Source organism: Grus americana, chromosome 4 (genome assembly GCF_028858705.1).
Source record: "Grus americana isolate bGruAme1 chromosome 4, bGruAme1.mat, whole genome shotgun sequence".
Taxonomy (NCBI): Eukaryota; Metazoa; Chordata; class Aves; order Gruiformes; family Gruidae; genus Grus; species Grus americana.
This window is the reverse complement of record NC_072855.1, coordinates 57506384-57534376: the sequence shown is the minus strand read 5'-3', so window position 1 is coordinate 57534376 and position 27993 is coordinate 57506384. Positions and strand designations below refer to the sequence as shown.

General features: G+C 40.4%; 1 protein-coding gene across 1 annotated transcript in view; it reads left to right on the top strand.

Moving 5' to 3' along the window:
* Nucleotides 1-27993, top strand: part of COL25A1 (collagen type XXV alpha 1 chain) — a 314927-nt gene that overhangs the window by 144553 nt on the left and 142381 nt on the right. The window contains exons 3-4 of the mRNA XM_054824657.1: nucleotides 23449-23493; nucleotides 25571-25578. Coding sequence (XP_054680632.1) covers nucleotides 23449-23493; nucleotides 25571-25578 — 53 coding nt within the window. The remainder of the gene's footprint in view (nucleotides 1-23448; nucleotides 23494-25570; nucleotides 25579-27993) is intronic.

Here is a 27993-nt window from a genome sequence, read left to right as displayed (position 1 = left end):
ACTGTTTCAAAGATGTTTGTAGTTAATCATATTTGTGGAAACCCATATATTTATTTCTAAAACTTATTTATATAAAGTAGTTTCAGTTGATTTTTTTTTTTTTAATATGACTGCACCTGTTGTTTTTTTTTTTTTTTACAAGAATTGGTGTTTCTGTCTTCATGAGGGCAAATTTGCATGTACGGTAGCCAGTGTATTACGTACATCTGGTATGGTTCTCAATATTTATGAAGTGTCCCATAGTGAATCATATTTAAGCAGTAACTTTTTAGTTGTGGTGGGTGGGAGTGAGACGCAAGAGTAGATCCTTTTTTGCTCGTTATCCAGCACTGATTTCTAGACAGCTCTGTAGTGGTTTTCCTGTTTTGTGAACCAGGCAAGATGCTGTACATTTCAGCCAAATACTTAATATTCACAGTCTTTTTTTCTGTTGTACGGAATATTACAAACCTTTATTCAAAGACTGTAAGTTCAAATATGTAAATGGGCAGTTATATTTTATTCACGGTACCGAAGGTATTGTATTTTATTAGCATTGAATTAACAAGAGTAAGCCTTGGGAAAACATCTTGGATCACACTGCGTTCTGCGGTGGCTGAGTAACAAGAAGATATTCGGAAGCCAAAAGGCTTGTGAATACAACTGGAAACTATTGCTGAGGATGAGTTTTTGTTGTTTCAAAGTTTAAAGCTCTTTTGCCCATGACAATGTGACACGTGATCCTCGAGCTTATAAATGGGGTGGGATCCTATTGAGGGGCCTGTTAAACTTAATGTGCCAGTCTACTTGCATGCTACCGTTGCTGTTTTGTCAAGAGGATTGGCTGTTCGTATCTTGATTTTCTCAAATACATTGCACTGTAATAGTCTGGAAGTTTGCTGAGCACCTGTTCGGGATAAAGTGCTGGCAGGGTACACAATAGAAACTGCTATATAATGTTACCTATGAAAAAGGCTGTAGAAACACATTACAGTACTTTAAATTTGGCACAGTCCTATGCTGTTCCAGCTTGCTTCCAAGAAAAAAATACCATTGACTCCAGCAAGATAACGTGCCCAGATATGAAATACATCACCTCAAACAATGAGAAGCTGACATAGCATTGTAATTGTACCAGTGTGGGCGTTGTGCCCAGCTGCAGATGTCTTTAGAGTTCATTGCTTTAGGCAGGAATAAAATCCCAGTCTGCAAGTTTGCACGTGGCCGTTGCAGAATTGGCATGAACTCCTGAAGAAGATAGCTTACTATTAAGAAAACATTTAGGCCTCCTGTAGTGATAATGTTAAGTCACTGATGTGAAAACGTGCCATAGCTATCTGGGCTGATACAAACTACTGCGCTGGAGTACGTGATGTTTATATGTGGCCTTTTAAAGATCTTGCAGTGCTTGGGAACTGTTTCCTCTTATTAGCAGTAGTGAGTTTTGAAAAGTAAGTCTTGACCTTGAAATAATTGAAAAATGTCTTTAAAGAGATTGTAATTTTGAAAAAAAGAAAACCAATGATCCTGCACAGACTGCTTTTTGGTTTTGTTAGCTTTGAGGTTTTTTTGTTTAGATCTATTAAATACAGGTTCTTACGAGTATATTTCTTAATTCCATCATTGCAAGGTTGGACTTAAAACACTGAGTAGAGACTCTGCTGTATTGGCTGCTGGGATAGAATAGAAATCATACGTTTTAATTTGCGGAAGTACTCTCAATAGATGCATACGTATTGACCTTGCACTGCCAGCAACAGTAATAAACATAATAATGTAATATTCTTCTGATACATAATAATCCTATTAAATAAACGGTTCAGAGTCAGCTTATGATCTGTGAATACAGAATATTTCTTCTCTTGCCTAATGTAATAGCTTGGATATTAGAGGAAGTAGAGTCAGTCCGCATTGGAAAATAGAAAGGAGATTAGATCCTTTTAATGTTACTTGACCAAGATTTTACAGTAGAGGGCTACTCTAAGAACTGATAATAAATAAACTATCTTCCTGTGCAAAGTATAACAACTGTAAATACTGATTCCAGTTTTAGTTTTTAGTTTCTGGTTTTCTATAGTTCAGATGGTGATGATGTGATCCTGAGAGCCTAAGTTAAGAGAAACCAAACCGAGCCACTCCTGATAGGAGGAAAATAGCAAATTAGTGCAAAGATATTAGAGTTACTGAAAAGTCTCAGAATATTTACACATACAGCAGGATTCTGAATTAAGTACCATTTTTATTCATGTTCTTTTTTGGGTTTGAAACTTTGTGTGTTGTCTGAGAAGGAAGTTTAAACTCAGAGCTCTAAGAGTTTTGGTGTAGTCCTGAGAATTGTTTCTCATGTTGATGCAAAGGCGACAAAAGAATAGTTGTGTGCTTGTCAGATTTTTTTTGGCACAGTCCTATGCTGTTCCAGCTTGCTTCCATTTTAAAAACTACTTTAGTAGTTTTTATTATTTTTTTTAATAATTCCCAACACTACACATTATGTCCTTTCATCAAAAATTCTCATTCTTTGAGCAGGTATTAACTGAAGGAAGTTTTCAACATATGGTTTGGCAATTAAGAAGGTAAATTGATGCTTACTTGTGATGTCCTACAGAATGTGAACACAGGTTAAGACGACTGCAAGTCTCAATCTGATTTTTTTTGTTACTTTTTGTGTGTGACAGCATCCTGAGCTTGAAAAGTTAATTATGAAAAAAGGAGTGATGCCTGTGCACTTTACTGCTATGGAAGGTGTTGAGAATCTCATAATGAGGGGAAAAAAATTGAGATGCTTTAGAAGATCAGCTAGCATTTTCGTTCTTTGTGAAAGTGCACTCTGAAAACTACTCGTGTTGTATGTCTAGATATATACAAATACCTTTAGGTCTTCTGGAAAGCAAAGAAATATCTGGAAGATGCTTCTATACTAGATAGCAAACAAGAATGAGGTAGTTCAAAAAAATGAGAGTGATCCTGAGTATCAGGAGTTTGTGCTGGATGTAGGAGGCTGTGAGGATTATTTAGACTCCAGGAGGAGGGAGTAACAGAAAAATACTTCCACCTTTACTGTAATGAATGAGCACTTTGGACTAGTATTTTCTAGCCTGTTCTGTCCATACGGCGCAACATTTTTTTAGTGGGGCAAAGAGTCTTTCATAGTCATGACTGAAGTTTTCAGCTAAGATGTACAAAAAACTCGCTGAACAAAATTTTAGATTGTATGCTGGGCAGATGACTTGGGTACCATTGATAATTCAGTACTTCTTTATTTTCCGTATGATTCACTGTTTAGGACAACTGCAAGACAGCATTGAACAAAATCTTAGAACTGTTTATGCAATTTAGAAGACTTTGGAAGGTAATTTCGTTAATCCCCTGCTGGTCCTGCGGTGAAAAATCTGTATTAACCACAGATTATAAATATATGAAGATTTCTAAAAGCTCCATGGTAGCAAACACCTGCAATTTTACTCCTGCTAGCAAATTGTTTTCCATATTCAATCTGTTTCCTCAAGCAGAAGTAATAACCTGATTTCACATAGCCTCACCACCGTGCGCTGTTCTTCCTCAAGTATTACAAACATTACACACACTTGCATACTTTAACATAAAAACTTTTTGATGCACACTTCTTGATTAATTTTATGAAGAAATAAATGAATAAATAACCATAATATCTATAGCCAGAGTCTTCAGAGGAATTCAGAAGCTTTTACTATGCATGACAATCTGACAAATGAGGCAGCACTTATTATGAATTTATTGTGACAGTATGTCTTGTTTATATCCAAGGTATGTATTTTTACCTCCCATGACTTTGTTATGTGTTGAATGGTGAAAGTAACGTTGTACTGTGGAATATTAACTCAGTGTTATTTAAGATGGACGGTGTACCAGTGGCACTCATAGTAATGATGCTACTAACAATAGCTGGCTCTTACTTCAGCATTTTCTTCCATAGATCCCAAGTGCTTTACAGAGGAAATTATAATAACCTGGGTACTAAATGCATCATATTTGTAACATGGTGCTAGAAAGTTTGTGGCTTGGGAAGAGAGACTAAAACTTTGTGAATCTCACTGAAGAAAAAAAAAAAAAAGCCTTTATTGAATAGACTGGAAGGGAGTAGATGTTACATGGCAGGTCCTAACCAACCCCGTGTATTCATTACCTTATCCATGTTTTAAAACCAGGGGAGCTGAGGCTCGGTGGAGAGCGTGCCTTGTCTGTAGGTCATTTTAGACAGGCTTTAGGCAAGGCCAAGGAGTGTACCAGGCTTATGAATCGGGAAGAGATTTGGTTCAGGAGCCTTCTGAACCAACCAGCAACACCTTTTGTTTTCTGGATTTTGTCTTTGTTGGTTTTTATTTCTAGAGGAAAGATTACTTATACCTTAGAGGAGGGAAAACAGTAGCATTTTTGTGAACGTATGAATAATCAAGCTCAGGGTTCGATCATAGAGTGCTGGTTGCATTTATTGATTGTTCCATAAGCGAAGGAACAATCTTTTTCTTTGACTATTGTGATAACGAGAAGAGGGAAATCTGCTGAACATGTTAACACTAATGACATTAAGGACCACGAAGAGGAAGCAGCTGAAATCTGGACTTTTTCTGGCAGTGATGACATTACTGCAGGCAATTGAGACCCAAAAGGCAGAAAGCTTCTCTCCCTCCTCCATTTTCCTACCAAATGGTTCTTTTAACAGGCAGTAGCTACATGACTCAGTATCTGGCTGTCAAAGTACTCTTTTCATGGTGAATTGAGCAAGAGTTTTAAGAGCGTAAAAGTGAACGGTCTGCCCCTGTTGAACGCTAGTGAGCCTCTAGGTGTGACCCTGTTGCAGATTTCTGTCTTCCCATCTATCCTTGTCCAAAAGTGCCTAATCCTAGTAGTGCTTTCAACACCGTTATTTTTGACATAACCTTAAATTCTTACGGTGTTCTTCCTTTGTGTCCCATTCCTCTATAATGTGATTTCAATGGTACATGTCTGATGTCATACCAGTATCTGAGTGGATGTTCTTTTGCACAGGAATTAATATAATCTTTCAAAAAGATAGATGGATAGTTAAAAGTCTGTCTTATTTAATATGTGAATGTTGGCCTAATTTTAAATTGTTCATACATTTGTTATCTTTCAGTTTTCTCATGACACGATCTGAATCTGTCTGTCATCTAATTTAATTAAACTCGTTCAGGCCCACTTGTCTCTGGTAGAGGCTAGAGACTCATACTCACTATTAATGGCATTTATGGGTGTTTTTCCTGATTACTTTTAAGTGTTTACTTGGGCGGCTTGAATGGTTTGCTCTCGCCAACAGTTTGTGTAAGTATATAAATGAGGAGTTACAAATAGCAACAATAAAAATCTTTTTCTTCTCTGAAATTCTTACTGTGTTCTAGTGAAATCACTGAACTTTGTAATGACACGGTTAGTATTTGCTCTGCGGTCCGTTCTTTGGGTGTGACGTATCTGAGGAGCTAGTAGACTTTCGGATTTGGCATTGTGTGGCCCACAGAAAGGAGCAGCCCCTCCTAGGTCTGCTGGAGCTTGTTTTTCCTTCTCTGCGTGTGCTTGCCTGCGCTCAGGCGTGTGCGCTCTAGCACTTTCTGGCTTACGACTCCATTCGAAAGGCCACGGTAAACAGGTGGGCTTGCAGCGTCTGTTCAGTTTGGATAGGCTTTCGCTGATTGCATTTACTATCCCGTTAATTAGGGTTGATGTTGTAGTCTTAGTTCAGAAGTGCTGTTTGGGCTTTGATGTTCAGCAGGTGATCATGACGCTGTATTAACGTCTGAGAAATCTTGCCAGACCCTAGCGTGCTTGTTCATGTCTGACACCGAGGAGTTAGTCTATGCCTTTATCCAAGAGAAATTATTCCAATACCCTGCCGTCTGGCTTGCCAAGGAGGTTTATCAGCAAACTATAACTTGCTCCAAACATTGTTGCCAAGTTAGTATTTTGTTCAGGAACGTATGAGTTCATATCACTGATTTTGGGATCTAAGAAAAGCTGTAGACCTTTTTTCTGCCCAGGAGCTCTGCACACACGTTGTTGTTTTCACGAGAACGCTGGACGCTTTCAGCAGGTCTGTGGCCATTGCTGGGACACTGACGTAACTCTAAGTGGGTAGGAGGATGATCAGAGTTCTTAGCCTTAATTTAATCTTCTCACTTCAGACTCAGACCATCCTTGAAGTTTAGATTAAACTTTAAAAGAAGATTCTTTTATTAATGCTTAACTTTGATGGGGATTATGAATATAACTTCCTGTTATATTATGAATATAACTTTCCCCTGCTTCTAGTAAAATGCAACACTTAGTCATAGCAAAGTGCTAATGTTTAACTTCCTGTAAATTCTGCTTTCAGGATATTTAAGTACAGCACCATATAAATTTCTTAACTCTGGACAGCATTTTAGGTGTAATACAGAGCCTAGTGCTTTTCAACATCCCATTCTTTTGAGGCAGTGTTAAGTCATGCTGTCCGGTTTCACTAAGAAAGATGTTTGTAAAAAGTGGCTTATTCCATTTGGGACACCTTGAATATGTCACATCTGGGCAGGTTAAGAATGTAACTCCCGCTCAAACATCTGTGCAAGTGTGGTGGGTTGACCCTGGCTGGGGGCCAGGTGCCCACCAGAGCCACTCTCTCACTCCCCTCATTCACCAAACAGGGGAGAAAAAGCATCACGAAATGCTTGCAGGTTGAGATAAGGACAGGGAGAGATCACTCTCTAATTGTTGTCACGAGCAAAACAGACCAAACTTAGAGAGGGAATTCATCTAATTTATTACTAGGCAAAACAGAGTAGAGGAATGAGAAAATAAAATCAACTCTTAAAACACTTGCCCCCACCCCTCCCATCTTCCCGGGCTCAACTTCACTCCCGGCTTCAACCTTCCCCCCCTCAGCGGCACAGGGGGACGGGGAGTGGGGGTTACGGTCAGTTCATCTCACGGTGTTTCTGCCACTTCTTCATCCTCAGGGGGAGGACTCCTCTCATCGTTCCCCTGCTCCAGCATGGAGTCCCTCTCACGGGGTGCAGACCTTCAGGAGCAAACTGCTCCAGCATGGGGTCCCCCACGGGGCCACAAGTCCTGCCAGCAAACCTGCCCTGGCGTGGGCTCCCCTCTTCACGGGTCCACCGGTCCGGCCTGGAACTTGCTCCAGCGTGGGCTTCCCACGGGCCGCAGCCTCCTTCAGGTGCCTCCACCTGCTCCGGCGTGGGGTCCTCCACGGGCTGCAGGTGGAATCGCTACACCCCCTCATCCTTCCTCCATGGGCTGCAGGGGGACAGCCTGCTTCACCATGGCCTTCACCAGGGGCTGCAGGGGGATCTCTGCTCCGGCGCCTGGAGCTCCTCCTCCCCCTCCATCTGCACTGACCTTGGTGTCTGCAGAGTTTCTTACATCTTCTCACTCCTCTCTCCGGCTGCAAAAGCTCTCTCTCCCAGTGTTTTTCTACTTCTTAAATATGTTATCACAGAGGCGCTGATTGGCTTGGCCTTGGCCAGCGGCGGGCCCGTCTTAGAGCCGGCTGGCATTGGCTCTATCAGACACAGGGGGAGCTTCTAGCAGCTTCTCACAGAAGCCACCCCTGTAGCCCCCCCGCTGCCAAAACCCTGCCACGCAAACCCAACACATTCCACCCCTCGCCTCTGTGAATCACATATTTAAGAATTATTAAAACATACATTCAACACAAAAACTACACACACACTAATCACATCAACAAGGAAAAAGAAAAAGAATTCCCCCCACCAGAATCAAAGCAACACTATCACAACACTAAACAAGAGTAGACAATACACACAGAATCCACCTCTCGTCCCTTCACCGCTATTTCACTCTCAATCTACGTTCAGTCAATGTTTTGCCCGTTACCTCCTCCAATTACTATCCTTATCTCGATTTTCTCACGCCCCACGTTGGGCACCAAAAAGACTGTGGTGGGTTGACCCTGGCTGGGGGCCAGGTGCCCACCAGAGCCACTCTCTCACTCCCCTCATTCACCAAACAGGGGAGAAAAAGCATCACGAAATGCTTGCAGGTCGAGATAAGGACAGGGAGAGATCACTCACTAATTGTTGTCACGAGCAAAACAGACCAAACTTAGAGAGGGAATTCATCTAATTTATTACTAGGCAAAACAGAGTAGAGGAATGAGAAAATAAAATCAACTCTTAAAACACTTGCCCCCACCCCTCCCATCTTCCCGGGCTCAACTTCACTCCCGGCTTCAACCTTCCCCCCCTCAGCGGCACAGGGGGACGGGGAATGGGGGTTATGGTCAGTTCATCTCACGGTGTTTCTGCCGCCTCTTCATCCTCAGGGGGAGGACTCCTCTCATCGTTCCCCTGCTCCAGCATGGAGTCCCTCTCACGGGGTGCAGACCTTCAGGAGCAAACTGCTCCAGCATGGGGTCCCCCACGGGGCCACAAGTCCTGCCAGCAAACCTGCCCTGGCGTGGGCTCCCCTCTTCACGGGTCCACCGGTCCGGCCTGGAACTTGCTCCAGCGTGGGCTTCCCACGGGCCGCAGCCTCCTTCAGGTGCCTCCACCTGCTCCGGCATGGGGTCCTCCACGGGCTGCAGGTGGAATCTCTACACCCCCTCATCCTTCCTCCATGGGCTGCAGGGGGACAGCCTGCTTCACCATGGTCTTCACCACGGGCTGCAGGGGGATCTCTGCTCCGGCGCCTGGAGCTCCTCCTCCCCCTCCATCTGCACTGACCTTGGTGTCGGCAGAGTTTCTTACATCTTCTCACTCCTCTCTCCGGCTGCAAAAGCTCTCTCTCTCTAAGTGTTTTTCTACTTCTTAAATATGTTATCACAGAGGCGCTGATTGGCTTGGCCTTGGCCAGTGGCGGGCCCGTCTTAGAGCCGGCTGGCATTGGCTCTATCAGACACAGGGGGAGCTTCTAGCAGCTTCTCACAGAAGCCACCCCTGTAGCCCCCCCGCTGCCAAAACCCTGCCACACAAACCCAACACAGCAAGGAATAGCCCTCTGTTACGGGCAGCTCCCTGAAGGTTATATCGTGATGCTCAGAGCCAGATTTTCGATAGCTCTTCACGTGGAACACGCCAAGCTCCTTGCAGCTTGACTTGCAGGGTAAAAAGCCAAGAGCTCAGTGTTCTCCACTATTGTCATTCCACTCCAAATGTTACTGCCACTTACTGACTGTGGAAAGCTACGGCTGCGTTTTGCAGATGGAAGGCTAAAGCAGGTTGCCCTGTTAGTAGTGAGGTCTGTTTCCTTTGTAACTGGCTTACACACATACACACTCATGCAGGGACACAAGTAGAAAAGTATGCTGCTATGTAGGAATTTGATTGATTGACTTAAATACCAGTCTAATTAGCTTTGATTCTTTGCTTTTGTAGTAGGTATATAAAAAAATTGTTAATGTCTCTCACTATCTGAAAATACCGTAAGTAAAGTTTGCAGCTAATCTTCAAGAATAAACAGTAGCAGGTTATAAGTAACCCACGTGTAATTTTGGTGTATAAGGATCTTTAACTCTTATTTACACATTAGCATGTGCAAACTATCGTATGTTAGAGGGCAGCTACCTTTGCAATAGATTGTGAAGAATATCCATTGCTTTGTTTTTTTCTTTGAGACTGAGCCAAATCTCAAGATGCTTTTTTTTTTTTTTTAATTCAGCACTTACCCACGTAGAAGCCCCATAGCTTCAGGGGAAGATTTGCCTCAGTCAAAGCTGATAAGGCCCCTCTGGAGTTGCCTTAAAGTAGAAAGCTCTTTTGTGTGTGTACTTGACTCTGCATGTATGTTTGTGTGTCTGGCAGTCTAAAATGATAGATCGACTCCATGTGCTTTGCTAGAGATGGAATTTTTTTACTTATTTTTACTGCTAGTCCATTGTCTTTGTATGGGTAAAGGATGATCTATACAAATTAATATGAACAGTCATTAGATTTTTGGAGTCTCTATTATGTCACGAGAAAGACCTTGATAAAAGAAAAGGGCACAGGTTCCACCTGTGAAAAGGCAATAATAGAGTGGATTAAGTTCTTTAGGTTCAACATGGGGTTACAGTTGGCTGACAAAGTTACAGCATTGGATGGTTTCCAAGCTACTGGAGATACAGCTGGCCGCAGAGGAGCAGCTGAGAGCATCCATTCTCCTGTGCTGCTTTCTGCAAGCTCTCTATACGTGGGATGTGTACTGAGCTTTACGTTTGTATTGGACAATTTTTGACACTTTTAAAATAATTGGAAACATAGAGTGAAATAAGTCGCTATAGTGGTATAATAAACTTTCATCCATTAATTCTTTAATCTTAACTCCGAGCCTGACCTAGTACAACTTCTTTTGGTTGTGCACTTAAAGTCTGAAGGAGATTTGTATAGTAAGAACAATCCAAGTCCTGGTTACTTTGGCATCTGCCAAAGTCTTGTTTCGTTGTGATTATCCAGTGCACTCACATCTCAACCTACCGTAATGTCCAGTGGATCAAAGATACGCCGCTGTGTTTCATGAGCGTCATCTCACAAGAGTGTTTAAAGCATGGGAGATGTTGAATGCAGATTGTACTTTCTTTGAAGACTTTTTTTTCAGGCAAGTATGCTGTTTGAAATAATCGAGACCAAGGAGCAGAATGTAGCCCAGGATAATAAAAATATTTTACTGCTGCCTGTCAGGTTGCATATGCATCTCCTTAGGAACCAGAGCCGGTATCACTGCAAAAGTTCACAGGCAGCTGTAAGATGTAAACCAAAGCAAACAAGTGACTTCCTTTTCATTATTTTTGGTCTTTTGCAGTTGCTTACCTCCTGTGTTAATTCAGACAAAATATTGTGAAGCATTTGTGTTCAGTGTGGGGTTTTTTCCCTTTCTGTAGGTGAACGGTGCATCAACAGAGGGGATGCTTTTATAGATTATCCAGAAGAAACTGACATTTGGGGTTTGGGAGCAAGGCAGTCCTGGCACTCTTTATTTATTTACTTTTGCTTGTAAGCAATAAGTGTGCTGCTTTGGTGCTGTTATGCAATAGAGACTTATTGAACCTTTTAAAGCCACTTATTATTTTTTGTAATTAGAACTAACTTGTGCAGCTGTCACTAAGCTCCTCGTCAGATGATATATTTATTATGTCAGAAATGAGAGGAGGCACGTGAGTGAGACTTTGAAAGGAATATTCTCTGCTCAGGGTAGGGTTTTATGTTTAAATGGGTGATCAGCATGTGTGGGTTAGACCAAGATGATTGCGGTACCAGTGCCTGACTAGTTATGTGCTGCCTTTAATCCTGTGGTATTGTATTTCATTGTCTCCCAGTACACTACTGTCACAACTGAAATAAAAACCCTCTAAATTCAATGAACACTTTAATCTGTCATCATAATCACGAAAGTCTTGTCAATCATGGCTTTAAAAGTTAAGCATGCGGATCAAATCTGTAGTAAGAGGAGACACCTGGACTCCACAATGTAAGTGGAGCTAGTCCAGGATATTAAACATTTGTTTCATTTGTGTTGTACAGTTTTAACTGAATATGGTGTTGATGTTGTTGTTCCACACCTTTAAAAATCTAGAAAGGCTATTCAGTGGCTTTGCAGGAGAAAATTTTTAGAATAAAATGAAACTGATGTGACAAATGATATGATGGAAATTCTACTTGTTTGTGACAGTACTTTGGATTCTAGGCTTGCTCTTGAGCTGAGAAGAAAAACCAGAAAATGTGGAAAAGTTGAGTAGCTTATGGATAGGTTAAGGTAGATCACTGCAGGTTTATAGCAGACACTAAAACTGAAAGAGCCTGTAGCCACTTAAACGCGTATTTGGTTCAGCTACAGCTTTGTATACAGATATATAGGGTAAGCCATTTGCTTTTACAGGTTCATTTCAACTGCAGATTAAAAAATGTCTTGCTCTTTGGTAATATAGCAGCTACCTCAATATCATACCTGAAGTACGTAAAATGATAAATTTTACACCCACTCAGTAAAGTCTAAGGCAATATTGCTAGTATTGTCAGATTAAAATAGTTGGCTACCAACTATTTTAAAAGTTGGTACTCTTTTCAATATATGACTAGTTCTGTAGGTGCTGTAACAGAACAGTGTAAAAATTGAAATCGAAGTGTCATGCTTTGTCTTCAGAGTGCTTTGTGGTATTTACAGTGAAAAATCTCTTTGAGAGCACTTTAAGTGAGATTTTCAAAAGCACTTGTATTAATCTCAATCAATACGCATTGAAAATTGTAGCAAAACTCCCAACCTGTGATGAGCAGTCAGAGTAATCTGAATCATTGATCCTTAGGTACTTTGACTTTCATTACTGCCAGTGAAAATGACATGAGTGACCGTGATAGGGATTGTGAGTAGGTGACGTATTGTTATTAGCATTGTGAGACTCGGTTTTCAGTGGCCTATGTTTTTGCCAAAAATTAACCGCAGTCTGTTGGTGTTGGGCCAGCTGTTTAAGAATGAAAGTTAAAGGAAATATATTCTGGCTTTGCATGTTCTTTGTTAATAAAACCTCATGTAGCTGTAATTTGGAGTGAAAGATTGAGATTTAACCTTGGCTGGCATTTTTATCAGGTTTATATGACCTTCTGCTATTGCCATGTGGGGGGAAAAGATGACACTCTAATTTCACAAAGTGATAAGCCTTGGAAAAACCATCACTTGCATATGCTTAACCCAGCCCATGTTTGCATTGAGGTGAGCTATCCCAACTGCTCCAAAGCAAAACCCGCAGCCTGTGTTATTACATCTCCCAAGTGTACTGAGGGGGGTGTCTAATCAGCACGTGGGTGCTTGCATAGGACTTTTCTCCAGCTATTGCACCTAGTTGCCGTTGTACTGGGCTTGGCAGCTGAGGGCCAGCCATATGGCCAGCAAGGAAAAAAAAAAAAGATGCATTTTAAAAAGAAAACCACAAAAAAATCAGATTGATGAAACACAAAGGGAGAAGAACATGAGGAACTTGGCAGGAAGTTATAGCAGAAGGAATAAATGGATGTAGGACTTGGGAGGAAATATAAAAGGTCGTTTTGATTCTAACATGCTGCGGAGGTTTCAGCCCTGGTGTGGCCCATGCATCTAAGCCTGTGTTCATCCCACTGCAACATGGGACAACAGTCCTCTTTTCCTCAGGAGAGAAGAGTTGGACACCTTTTGTTGCTTGAGGAAGCTTTGAGGTCATGGGTTTCCCTCAGGGCAGAGTGAACCTTCAGAGAAAGTAATGACCAAAGTCTCCCACGGGCATGCAAGACCATGTGCTTATTGCAAAAATTCTCAAACTGGGCGTAACTCAACACAAGTGACGTGATAGCCACAGCCAGGATGGATGTCTGCACGCTGCTTGCTGCATGGAAGGGTACCTGCCATTTACTGGGGTGGGGAAGGGCATTGACTGACACGGAAATGTCCCTATTTCTTAACAGCACTACCTGAAATGCTGCAGTTCTGCTCCGTCCTGACCTATAGGTTGTGTCATTGTGTAGATACTAAAGAAAGGTTGACTTGTGATAGACTCTCTACTTGAGAGTTAGCCTGTCCAAAGCACTGCATTTGAGAAAGATGATGTGCTTTCCACTGTTGCTCTGTTGTTCTTGTTTGCCATTTGCCGGATGGCAGACCTTTGACACTGAGATATAACATGACTTCCTAAAGGTGGATGCAGGACTACGTTTTAAGGACTTTTAATTCTGAAGCTTTTGCTTTTATACAACTACAGTTGTACTGTGTACTTGTTTAACTCGTATGGTTGCATGTCCTCAAAAAGTGTCTAAATCTGTTTCTAAAAGTAATTTAAATTCTATTGAGGACAAAGAAGAATTAAATTCTGTTACGTTATTTCTTATTTCATCTACGTTAGTATCTGAAAAAGTTAAATAAAGCTTAAATAGTATTTCTCAATATGACATATGCTTTTTGCATCATAAGGCCAACTATTGATATGGCATGATAATAATACAATGGAATGGCAAGTTGAAATGATGAGAAGACTTTCATGCCTTGCTAGTATAGAATAGCTATCCCTACATACTTCAGCTGTCCCTCAGCAATATTTGTCAGCCAGGTGATAGCAGCTATTTCTGTGTTTGCAAAGATGACCATGTGCGCTTGGAGTCTTATATGTTCATTAAAATAGTTTAGTGGCCTCATCACTAAAATGTAGTCTGTAAGAATCAGTGAACTGTTCCAGCCCAGGCTACTGGGATCTATTTCAGACTGCTTTAGCAAGATAGATCGTAATTCTAGCTTGTAGCTGGACACAAAAGCTGTGATCTGAGGTGAATCATTTCGTTGGTTGCCTTACAAATGTGAACCTTCACCTCTGACAGCATTTTAAATATCATCAGTTACACATGTTTTGCCACAGCACTTTGGTGATGCAGCAACCTGTGAAAAAGGCAAAGTTCAAGAACCTATTTGTTCTGCATTGCTAAGTGTTCCTAAAATGAGGTCACATACGCAGCAGTGTTTCCTATCCCAGTCCTCATCCTACTGAACAGAAAAGAAAGAGAGCAAATGTCAGTATGATTAAACTTTGGGACTGCAGTGCATCACAAGACTCCTGTCATTTGGTAAAGATTAACATAAAACTCATATATGTATCAATTGATCGGTGAAGGCACTCTTAGAACTACGGCTGTGGCAAAGGACATGGCCAAAAGGGTTAGCATACATAAGGATGAAGAATAACGCAAAATAAGCTGTGGGTCTGTTAGGTAAATCAGTGGTGCCATTTTTGCTACAACACTGGTCACTCATATAGAACATGAAAACAACAATAAAGAAACAAACAGAAAAAAATGGAAACTAGTGGGAGGGAGGATCTGTAGACAGAACAGCTTGCTCTCACACCTATTACCTCTGTTAATGAAGTCATGTGTCGTATTTGTAGAAAGTAGATAACCCATGTTATATCGTGGCATTAAGAGAAGATATGTGTAACCTATGTTTCATGTAATGTTTCATGAGCCCAGTGCTCAGTTTGGGCCGGGAGCTGGGAGCCAGCAGAGCCATTAAAAGACGGGAATATCCCTTAAGCACTCAAGCATCCAGCCCTAGGGAGCAGCACCAGCAGCATTCCCAAAGCTTTCAGGCAGCTTCAACCCACCGAACTATCTCTGGGCTGGGCAAGGAAAGTCCAACTTCAAACACTACCAGTGCCTGCATCTGAATTAGGACCAAATGGGTAAAGTATATTTGTGCCAGAAAACAAAATCTGTGAGGAGTGCAGGTGGGAAGGAGAGAAGTGGAAGTTATATGGTGTTTAGGGAGTGCTGAAACCCCAGGGCTGCTGTGAACCCTGTACTGTAGCTGTTACAGAAGGGAAGTATCTTTGGACTTGCAGGTTAGATGGAAAACAAGAAAGGGTGTCCAGTGGTCACCCATAGCCAAGAATTGAATTTGAAGTAAATCTTGCTTGTTGAGGCTTATCTTCTACTTTACAGTTGAAGACGTTGTCTTGCTTAAGAAATTTTTGCCTTTGATTTCATTTTGAGCCTGTGTATTGTTAGGGGGAAAGATGAAAGTAAGTTTTTAGTACAGACAGTTCTTGGAAAGAGGACCTGCTCTTGGGAAGGTGCTTGAAAACCCAAGGGCGGAGAGATGCTTCTGGCCAGGCTCTGCCAGAAAGGCTGTGTGAGGCTGTTCCTGGCCAGCCGCTGGCGCCTGGTGTAGATAGAGCCGCTCTGCTGGACGTGCCTTAGTGCTCCTACTGCAGGAGTCATGCGGGGGTAAAGAGCGCGGGACTGTGGACAAAGCATGAGATGTTTCGGCCTTATAATGCAAAAAGACTCACTGCAGAATCAGAGAAAGCTTAGGAAAAGGCAAGAATTATTATGATTTATGATATGGAGAAAATTCAGATGGAAAGATTGAAAAAACAGGGTATGTTCACCTTACAAAGGAGACAGGCAAGAGAAGATCTTAAAAATGCGTGTGCTATTTAGCACAACGGTATCGAGAAGGTGCGTAAGGAATGTAAGTTTCTCGGTCTCACAACAATGTAGTAGGAGACATCTGGGGTTTTATGAGACAGTAAACTTACCACTGACAAGAAGAAACAAATACTTCTTGAAGTATGTGTTACAACAGCGAGGCTTATTGTCGCACATGGTTTCTTAGGCCAACAATTTTACAAGGTCGAGGGGAAAAAAGGAGTAGACACTGATACAGTTATAGAATTAGTTCAGAAAGATAATACTGAATGATGTTAGAATTTTTGGAAGGGATGTTACCTTTCATGCTTCAAGCATGTTTGCCACAGAAGAAAAAGAGAAAGTATATATGTGTATGCACAGTTCTGGCCATCTTACAAGTGATGATCACGGGATTCTTTGAGCACCCCCACTAGTGTCTGGAACTAGTGAAATGATGCTAGGCTAGATGCCTCTAATCAGATGGCATTTAGCATGCACAGAAGTGATACAAATCATCTGACTTAGGGAGGTCAGATTTCTTTGCTGTGGATCAGTTAGACCGATTTTGATATTTCCTCAGCCAAGTTGCATAATAGCCTCTGATGTATCCAAGCCCTGCAACGCAATGATATTTCATGGTGAGCCAAAAAGATGAGGTACTGTGTGTGAAACAATGAATGTTATTTATCCAGTTGAGGCTTGAAATGAGGTAGATAATTTTATGAGGTAGGAAGTTCAGGCAGGCTGTCCCAGACAGACTGAGCTACAAAGCAGAAGACTGACACGCCAGGTGGGATGATTATTCAGTGTGGGAGGAAAGAAGAGTCTGAGTGTTATGTGAGCTAAAAAAGCTGAGAAAAGAGGGGAGAGCAAAAAGGCTGAAGAAGTAGGCTGGAAGAGATCCATGCAGTGTTTGTAAGAACGTGCTCAGCTTCGGAGATAGCAATGTTCCCATTCTTCCCTGCTTGGGACGCATTTGATGGCAGTGCTATGAGAAAGGACCGTGGATGCGTCTGTCGAATCTCGCATTGCCCGGACATCCATCGGGTGAAAGCCCAGCCTGTTGGGATGTTTCAGTACTGCTTGCTGAGGTCGGTGACCGTTGCGGCAGGAGGAGGCTAGCAGGATGGGGCAGTGAATCACGCAGCATGAGCTGGAGTCGCCATGCTGCTCGCGGCATGCGTATTCCGCAGGAAGAGGTGTTAGGCTCAGCGGCTGCTGCTCTGCTCCGCTGCTGCCCGCGTCGCTGGCCTGCACCGTCGCTTGGCGCTCCTACTACGGCTGCAAAACACCGAGGTGCCCGTTTGCTGGGGAAGAGGTCCTCTCCCTGTGAGCAGCGAGCGGTTGGCTCTGTTCAGCACGGTTCTGCGAGCCCTTTCTGAGTTTGGCAGGGAGAATATGGAATGGGATTAACTGATGGCAGCTGGGTTGCACTCCAGAAGCAGAAAGGAGAGAGTTGCATCCATTGACAAATGAGGGCGATGGAGCTTGAGATGCAGCCCACAGCAGTTATTTTGCCAGTGTAACAGTCGAATCAGAAAGGATAGTTTGGGTGGCTTGGTTCGTTTGGTTCAGCTGTCTTCTAGGTATTTTAATCCCATGGTTTCAGCAAGCTTAGCAGTTTTATGCCTGATGATATTTAAGTAATTCTACTAACTTCAGCAAAATTGCTCAGGATGTAAATGGGCCAATTCATTTTTCTGACTTGATGGGCAAAATCTTATGTTGCTGTAAACTACAGGTGAAATTATGTCCTTCGAAATGGCCAGGAAAATATTCTTCTTTTCACGTATACATGGAATACTCATTACCTTTAGCAGTAGCTACGTGTGTGTGTGTGTGTCAGGTGACATGTGAGGAAGGTCCTGTGCATCAGTAAAACAGGGAACAGGATTCTGAACTCTTCTGTTATCCTTAGGTTGGTGCACCGGTTTGGTGTTGGAGCTTTTACAGGGACAGTGAGTACCTGTCAGAGTTCGGTATAACCCAAGACGGGTAAATCCTTTCCCTTTTACTTGATAATGCCACTGTACTTCCCAAAATCAGGACAAACTTCACTTTCTAGATCAGTTGATGACCAAATGGCAAAGCATGGTGGAGGAGCTCTAGGTCTCATTCATCCCCCCAATGTTTTTTTCTTTCATCTTTTTTTCTTTTTTTTCTTTTTTTTCTTTTTTTTCTTTTTTCTTTTTTCTTTTTTCTTTTTTCTTTTTTCTTTTTTCTTTTTTCTTTTTTCTTTTTTCTTTTTTCTTTTTTCTTTTTTCTTTTTTCTTTTTTCTTTTTTCTTTTTTTTCTGCTGCTTTGAAAATTAGAAATTGTTTGCTGTAAATATATCAATAAATGAAAAAAATACAGGTGGTGCCCATGTAACAGTGTGCTAGTACCAACCTTAGTTCTGAAGATGACTATGTGGATTTTTTTTTGAAAGTCCTGACTCTTATGGCATAGCTTCCTCTCCCAGTTTGGGCCACTTAATTATTGAATCTAGCTCCTTAACACCATAGGATTAGTCTTTAGAAGATTAAGAGGAAGTTACAGAGCCAAAGCTTGATGTAGGCAAACTGCACGTTGTCTGTCCCTCTGTTTTCAAAGTTCTTAGCTGGTGTGAAGCAATGTAACTTAGTCATCATCGCTGGTTCATATCAATTACAAACCTGAGCCCAGTTTTTCCAGTGCCTCATAAATATCCATTATTACAGTGTAAATTATTTCTTCTATAGCTAAAAATGCATCTTGGGGAAGGAAAACGCTATTCTTGTTTTTTCTTTGATTTTTTTTTTCTCCATAGGCCAGTTCCTTTTTCCCTTTGAGTAAAGACAATTTGTTGATGCTTTTGGAATATTCCTTTTTAGAAAGTAGATGGAGAACCAAACTGAAGAAAATCCTGCTTTTGCTGTCTAATGTGTGAACAAATATACACCATCTTTACATTTTTGTGTCTTTAGTAAATTCATGATGCCATCGTTTAACTCACAATTCAAGCCCAAGCACTGGAAAAATGCAATAAGTAAATTTTAAGAGTGTATATTTTCTATCCGTTTTATCTGATTTAAAAAATATACAGAGATCTAAAATTAAGATTTATAGTGTTCTTGACTATCGGATTAAGATAGATTCTCTTGTCTGTTAGAGCTTAAGTGCCTAGCTGAGTCCTTCTGCAGTGTGAAGATGGCATGTTGGCTCCCACCCCTTAAGGTGTGCGGCTGATTTCTGTGACCCTTTTTGATATATGGCAAGGCACATAGGGGAGTACATGCAACTGTAATCTGCTTTCCCCTAGTAAAAACTGTCTCCCATATAGCAGGCTAAAAGTAGTAGATCCGCCGCAGACCTCTAGCACTGCACATAGAGGACAAGTTATTAAATTATTAAAAAGAAATAAGACACATTGAGGTAACCTCTTCAGGACCGCAGCAATGATCTGACCATTGTCTGTCGGTGTGAATTATTTCTGGTTTGCGTCACTATAATCTGAGATTTCTGCCTGCAAAGATTAGAATACCCATTGCTAGGAGGTGAACGTCACCAAAGTTGTGCTCAATATTTTTGGAAATATCTTGGAAAACCTAAGTTACATTCTTGTTCCTACATGGTCTCTACAACGGTACTACATTGAGAAGAATTTTGGAGTTTAATTGGAAGAATTTGAGGGAGGGGGAGGAATTCTTTGTTACAGCCTTATTATTGACTTGTTACTTTTTATTGCTTATATTTCCATTAAAATATCAAGTGTTAAAGTCTAAAGCTGTTATCTGGCTGAAGTTGGTTATGTGTGGGATGTGAGGATTTTTTCTGTATGTTTGTGGGGTTTTTGTTTGTTTGCCAGTTATTTACGATACATAAGAAGGGCAAAACTTTTTGATATGTAGTCCTTGAGAAGATAAATTGACTCTGTTTTTTTGAACTATAACACTCCCCCCCCCCCCCATTTCTTTAATTTTCAAAATTCCCTCAGTACATGTGGAATAGCAGTGGCATTAGGGTTTTTTTGACATTTGAATGAAAAAAAAAAATTTCTTTCTAAACTTTCTGTTCATAAAAATTAGATTCATGAATGTTTTTAGAAGAATAAAATAATTTCAAATATTTTGAAGCTAAACTAAGTTAAAAATTAAAACCAGCTGATCTTCTGGCATTTTACTCTGACTCCCTACCTGTGAGTGAACTTAGGAAAACAATGTATTGGCAAACTTGGCTACTATAAAAACTAGCTTTTGCTTATTGCTCAGTATCGCTAATCTTTATTAAGCCAGCTCACTCCACTTAGATTCAAACTTTGGTTTTTCTTTCTAAGTTTTATATTTTTAATATAAAAAGATGTTCAAAACAAACTACTTTTTAAATACTCTGGATTAAATTTGATTCGGCATGGACATTTCGGATACTATTCTAGAGAGATTTTTACCCCGGGGCAAGAAAGTTCGGAATAGTTGTGTCATATATTGTGTATCTTGTGCAAGCTGTAAAAATCCGTGGAGTACTTCTAAGCTGGCATTGTGCTTAGGATAACTTTACTCACTGCTTCTTCTGCTGCAATGAGTCTCCACCAAATCCGCCAATTAGTGCAAAGTTCCAAAGCTATAGACAGATGGAAAATTAATATTTATAGCAAAATGCCCAGGGTTTTGATAACTGGAAACTCTTGGAGCAACAGATGATGTTAGTGGTTAAGATTTAGAGAAAGCAGCCCGGTCAGGAAAACATGAAAGCTTGTGTACTTTCTGAAGTAGGGGGTCATCTAGTGATGACCTTAAATGTCAGTGTCAGCGTTTCTGTGACCTGGAACCGTCTGTGATTAGCTGCTTAAAATGAATTGTTTAGCGCTGGTAAAAAAATCAATGAATAGATAAATATATAGAAAACATTTCCTCAAATGGTCCCCAAAACCCAGTAGAAGTTTGCGAGATCCACCTGTCATCTCACGATTTCTAAGAGCTTTGCAAATGGCACCGCTTTGACAGAGGCCTGAGTGGTGCAGAAATCAAAATAAAGCTTTTAATGAGAGGGAGAAGTGATTCGCATCACTCCGTGGCCCTTAAACACTGCTGGCCTGATGAGCCAAAGGTCAGGGACGGTGGTATGGCTTCATTAACTCTGGAGTAAGTCCAGAGTAATTTTCCTACCTTCAGTGGTGTGCTTACTTTGGAAACAGAATAATCATAATAAGCATTTTTCCGGTGATTGACACTTACATCTGAACCTGGTAATCTCAGAATAACGGCTTAGAAGCGATCAGTGCTTGCTGTCAGAGGAAAGACCTGAACTGGGGACTCTTCTTCACCGTCACTGGACACAGCTACTAAACTGGCAATTTAATGCTCTATGGAAATACGGTTTGCTGGGCAAAATTCATTTCTTCCTAAAAATTCATAGCTTGAAGTTACCTTCAGGGTTTTCTGTTAGTGGCTTTAATGCCTTTTGCTGGTCTGCAGCCAGAGTTTTTTAGTTTCAAAGTTCTGTTGTTTTCTCAAAAGGAAGCTTGGTTGTAGATTTGTTTTTGTGTGTGTGCATGTGCGCACCTACAGTGCAGTTAAAGTTTAATAAAATAATCTGCAAACAGGATGAGAATATTTTGTTGTTATATGCTGAAAGACAGGTCGTTACCTGCTGAAGACCCTTACAAATTTCCCCTGCACGTCCGTGTTTGGGATCAGCCCAAATTGCTGCACGGCTGTGTTGTGAGCTTGGGGATAGCCCAGGAAATCTCCACCGAGGGCTCCTGAACAGCTATATACATGCACAAGGACACTAATAATAATAGTAGGGGAAAAGAAAAAAAAAAAAAAAAAGTAGTATGTGTGTTTAGAAGCTTATTATGTGTTGCAACATTCCTATGTAAGACTTTTCCGAGGATATCTCTTGCAGAGGCTGGAGTGTTTCAGGAGGAAGTTGCAAGATCCTCGACAATGAAGTGACACTCGCTATTTTTCAGCATATAATAACAGAATATTCTTGTCTTTTAAGTATGCTGTTGATAATGAATAGCCTATACCATTCTTGCTTTGTATGATATTGGTGTCTTAAACTTGTGTTGCATTATGCCACTGCTGTAATTATTAAAACAGAACAAGAAAGAAGGATTTTAGTGAGATTTATAATGTTCTGATAGGAATAAACCTCTCTACCTTCTGAGCAAGAGCTGCTGCTCTTTTTTTTTTTTTTTTTAATTTAATAATCAATATTCCTTTATTTCCCTGGCAAACAAATGCTATTGCACATATATATTGAAATTGTATCACTAATGTTTCTTTTCAGCATCTTATTCTTTGAAGCCAGATTGCCACAAATATATAATGCAAAGTAAGATTTGGCATTTAAAAGCTATAGGATGTTAGTTCGGATGACTTGTAAAATCTTGTAGCTGTTTAACGTAGCAGACAGTTGCTTAACTATTTGCACAAAACCACCTGTGCACCTAATATCTGTTACGAACGGTGAGATACCACCACAGTAGAGGTACTTGTGCTCCTGCACGCTTTGCTGCTTTTGGAAATCCCACCCGTGCGCTTGCCTTTCTTCAGCAGCTTTGAGAGTCCCACCTGTGGTTCTCCCTTCAGCGCAGCTGCTGCTTCTCCTCCTAGCTGCACTAGGAGAAGTCCAAGTGTACTTTCCTTGCATCCTCGGGAACAATATGTGAAGGTTACCAAGAAAAGGAGAAGAATGTTGGACTGATGTCTGCAGTCTAGAAAGGATGTTGAAGGTTGGAGTGCAGAAATGAGGGACGAAAACAGATTTTATTTTTTCTTTAGAGGTGTCAGCAGACACTGACTACAGTATGTAGGTATTTGTGGAGAATGGACAATGAGTAGTGAAGGATTCCTTAGCAAAAAGCATGCAGAGACTAAGCTGTTGTGATATGGCTAGCAGATAGGAACTGGAAGCAAAGTGTCTGACAACACATATACCGTTGTTAGCGTTTGGGGGATGGCCAGCCACGTGGTGGTTTCTTCATCTCTTGCATGTTTCCGGATAGAGGCTGGATGCGTTTTCTAGAGGATTTGCTCTTATAAATAAATATTAATCTTTGGGCTTAATACAGGAATAACCCAATGAAATTGAATGTCCTGTGATAAGTTTGGTTTAAGGAGATTGAAGGAATGGTGCAGTAATTCTGAGGAATAAAAAAGACTTTTTTTGAGAGAAGAAAAGGAACAATTTCTTCCTGGGGCTTATGGTGGAAAGCACAAGAAATGATGAACTCCAGTACAGCAAGTTGGACATAAAGAAAAATGTTCTTCTTGTCAGAACAGTGAAATACTGTGGAAAAAATGCCTGTGGAACTTGCAGTAATAATTAAATGTGGTTAACTTTTTCCTTGAGAAAACCAGATGAACTGGATGACCTTTAACATTTCTCCCAGCCTTTTTTCTGAGAGCCTATAGTGCGTAATGTAGCTGTCAATTTTATCTTCAAATTCCTAAATCTTATTCTGGTTATCTTTTACCCCTGCTCAGCCAAAGTCTCTGGACCTCATGTAATCTATCTGTTTAATGCCCTTACATCCAAACACAAATGATATTCTACATATAATTTCAAGAAAAAAAGTTACAACCCACCATCTTCTTTTTAGGTCCTCCAGGGAAAAGAGGTAAGCGGGGCAGAAGAGGAGAGACTGGTAAGTTTTTGATTTCATAAGATCTATTGTTATTTGATGTCCGTGTTTTTGTGAAGAAGCGTACTCAGCATGCCTTCATTTTTATTTTTATTGCTTGTGTGCTCTGAAAGAGAGCTCTGAAACTTCTCTGGAAAAAATTTGTGAACCTTGGCATACACCTGGTGGCCTTCCAGATAGTTTTCTAGTCTTGGGTATCATTAATTTGTAGGCACACTTCGTAACGCTTGACATGGTGCCATTGGTATCACACCAAACCCTTTTGGTGTCTTGTCATACTTGTGCAAGTTAGAATAACTCCACGTAAGTCAGTAGCTGGAGTACTAGGAGTCAGTGTTGCATCAGGCCCCCTTGGTTTGAGACAAACAATTTTATAAAGAAATAAAGAAGGAAATAAAATTCCTCATGTTAAGGATGTTGGTACTGAGGGAAATAACGTGATGAGTAGACTACTCTATGAAAGAAATTGTCGTTTACTAGAAACGAATAACAATTAAGTTCTTACGGAAATAAGGAAAACATTTGGCGGTTCGTTACCCTGTACCAGTGAGGTTGCTGTTGAGAGAATCCCACTGTTGGTGTGGAGCTCGAGATTTCCATTTGAGACCGTGTTGTGAGACGCTGAGCACCTCTTCCTGCTGACATTGGCGGGATTCAGTCTTTCATAAAGGTGAACTTTCTGGAGGCGACGCAGAAGACGAGCGTTTCTAATCTCCTTGGCTGTCTTGTCTAATCTGCCAGTTAGGAGAATCTTCCAATCAACTTGATCTCTGTAAATCTCATGTAGCCTTTCTTATCTCTGTAAATGATCATTTATCTGGCTCTGAAAAACTATTTCTGTGTTTTCCTGCATCGCAAAACTGAAGCCAAGCCCTGCCACAGGTTAATATAAATGTCCTTGGCGTTTCCATTCGGTGTTGGATTAGCATTTACTTCAGAGAAAAATGCTGTGGTACAGAAGGAAATTCTATGGTTGAAGATTGTCTTACAAATGGTCCTGGCAATTACTTTGCAGGATGCCTGTCGATTCATTTTACATCTCAAATAAACACATATTAAACTATTAATAAAGGAAATTGATCTCTCTCATTTAAAAACAGACCTGCACCTTAAATGCTGTTTTAGAATGTTTACCAGGATAAAGAAATTACCTTAGTTACTGGACAATAAAATTGCATTGTTAAAACCAAAGGGCTGTCAATATTGAAAGCAATCTCAAAATACAGCTGCTGCTGGTTTATACTCCTTTTGCACTTCACTTTATTCAGAAATTAGAGAGAGGCATAAAAGCTTAATGAAATGCCATTGATTTGGGAGCTGCAGCTGCTCAACTTAATAAGACTGAAATAGTAGATTTGATTTGTGGCCCTTTGATAATGTTTCCAAGAACTGCTGTACAAAAGTCTTTGAGTCTCAATAATTGAAAAAATGTGCAAATATCACTTCACGAAGTGCGACATTTTAATAGGGAGCATTTTATACGTGTGCCTTGAGAAAGGAAGGTGATGAAAAGAAAGTTCAGCACTGTCAGGTGGCCACTGAAACCTCCCCTCACAGGCAAAGCTGGAAGGCTGGAAGATGCCGGTGCATGTATGTCTTGAGGAGATGCCAAGGTTAAATGCCAAGGGTATTTTGTGCAATTTTGCAGCCAAGCTGTGATCAAATGCCAACTGCGTGGCTAACTGAAACTGCTGATGTGGCTATATTGTGGAGTGCTTTATGTGGAGTGTGACAAAATGAATTCTAGTCCATGGCTGGTATTTTTTTGGACTGGCATGAGATTGCATGGAAATGGATGGAGAAACAACTTGCATAAGATTGCATGGCTGTAATTGAAGAATCGGTAAGGTAAGCGCATGCATTTAGGCGTTAGTCATATTTACAAGTTGCAAACCACAACCAAAGCTAAAAAGTACCTGAACGAGAAAACGTGTACAGTGTTTTAGCAGTGGTGCTCACTTACAGACCCGAGGCCTTGCGCTTGGCTTCATACGTATGTATCTTTCTTCAATAACTTCATAAGCTTACGTATTCTTTTTTTCTCTTTTTTTACCCTCTTTCCCTCTCCCCCGCCCCACAGGACCTCCTGTAAGTACAGTGATACATTGTTGGTTCTTCCAGAATCAGGGAGAAATCTGTTAGATCCTGTTATCACCGTGATAAAATGATCGTGTGTCATCAAGAGGGAATTTTGATATTTATACTTATACAGTGTAAACACTCACTGATTATCTTGGAGCTGAATAATTTAATCAGAAGGTTCCTTAAGAAAAAAGTCTCTAAAACAATAAAGCTTTATATTCAGCGCTCCAGATAGCAGTTTGGACCACAATTCCATGTAAGTATGTTACGTTCATTTTGCTTATGACTTGATAAGAGATATTTTACTGCGGTGTAAAAATGTGTGAGTATGCTGCGTTAAGTCAAAGCTCGGTCACTCTGCCTTTTGCTGGGTAGTAACTTCTTCTGCAGTTATCACAGACTGTTGGGGTACGGGCTCCTTGCTCTTTGGAATTATGCAGCCTGTCCAGCTCGTTGCAGTGTAATTGTTACTGAAGACACTAAGTGCTTGTGTAAAATGAATGTTAAATAATACTATTCGGTTTAGTAAAGTGATTGAATCTTGCGCTAATCCCGTTTGTAAGAAAACAGTTTCTCTGTTCTGGGTTTTTTGGGGTTGTTTTCAGTTTTGATTTGTTGGGTTTTTGTTTGCTTTGTAGTATATTCCCAGGGTAGATCAGAAGTCTGCCTTGAAGAACGGGACTAAACACATACATCTCAAACATTTGTATTTGTCATGCCATTCATGTGCACCATATGGTGTAAAAGTGTGACCATTAAAACAGTATTTCTTTTACAGTGTTTGCAGACTTCTAAATATTTATTTTTTTCTTTGATAGACCATAGTATTTCCACAATGTTTTCAGGACCAGATAATCTGTCTATTCTATGCTACATGCATATTTGAGAATAGTGAAATAATATGTTGAATTTCTGCTGTGACATAATGATTTTACTGTCAACTGTATATACTGAGCAGTGATACTACATACTACCTATTCCATACTTGAAAGATTTGGACCGTGTGCTCGGCCGTTCATAGTGGCAAATTCATTTAACAAGCCATCAGTGAAAAGCCAGGCTTAATGCATAATGGTGATGTTTATTTGAAAGAAACACCGGCTTCCCCAATTTCTTTTGCAGTCTTCCCATGAAGCACAAAGAACAACCGTAAATCATGATACAAGTGATTTTCCTGTAGCAAGACAACGTGGCGAAAGTTCACTGTGTGCCTCGTTATGAATGTCTTTGACTTCAGCTCCCTACTGTTTTCAGATAGGTCCATTTAAAAAAAAAAAAAAAAACAAAAACCCAAACAACAAAAAAACCCAGTCTAGATCATGGCAATATTAACACCAACCTGAAGTTGCTCCCAAGACTGAATAATTTTAAGAAATATCTGACTTATACAAAATTTACAAGACTTCATCTTGCTGACAGGCAGTGTGGGTTTAAGTTGCTACAAGGCATTTAAAAATGTAATTTCTGTTCCTAATTCACTTTTTATTTTCATAGACACTTACAGTCTGGCTAGGGGCAACTGTTGTGAACTCAGTTATTGTTTTCACCTGGGAGACTGTGGTAATTGTTTTCATTTAAAATAGCAAATATTTGTATATCCCCCATAGCGCTGCATGGAAGTAGGTGTATGTTATATTTTCCAAGGCTACTGCAGTGCTCTGTTTTCCTTCTACATGACTACTGAGTGTCATATGTGATAACAGTCAAAGACTGGGGCTTTCCTTTTTTTTTTTTTTTTTTTTTTTTTCCTTATGATCTGTTATACCATTCTCAAATTTCTTGTTTGGCACCTATGTTCTAGTGGTAGCTTATGTATCTAATACTTTAGTGCCTAGGCACTAAACCTTTTTTTCTTTTAATCACATATTGCCCTTTGGTTTACATGGATAATTCTCTTCCTAACAAAAGGAATTTCACTGAGAATCCAAAGTAGCCAGTAGCCTTTTAATTAGAATGTTTAAGTTAAAACATATAATTTCCATTGCCAAAGCTTCATTTCTACATTGTGTAGTATGTATTTCGTATATGTTGGTTTGTAATATCATCACGTATCAACAATTAATATGCAAATTATAATTTGCTAGTAATGTACTCTGCATGTTTGTTATGTCATATGTCATGACTGTGTTGTTAATGTGTGTCATACCATTTCATCTCATTCAACCAGGGTCTACCAGGGCGAAATGGCTATCCGGTAACTCATCATATGTTTATGATAGCTTATATTACTCTAAAATCATGTTGCTGTATTTTGGTTTTGCTCTATTACTGTCAAAAAGACCTTTTTTTTTTCTGTTTCTCAGATGCCTACAATATGTACGACTTTCCTTTAAAAAAAAAAAAGCCAGCCAAAAAAACCCCAAACAAAACTTTGATAAGTTTTTAAAAAGAACCTGGGTGTTTATAATGCATAAATACAAT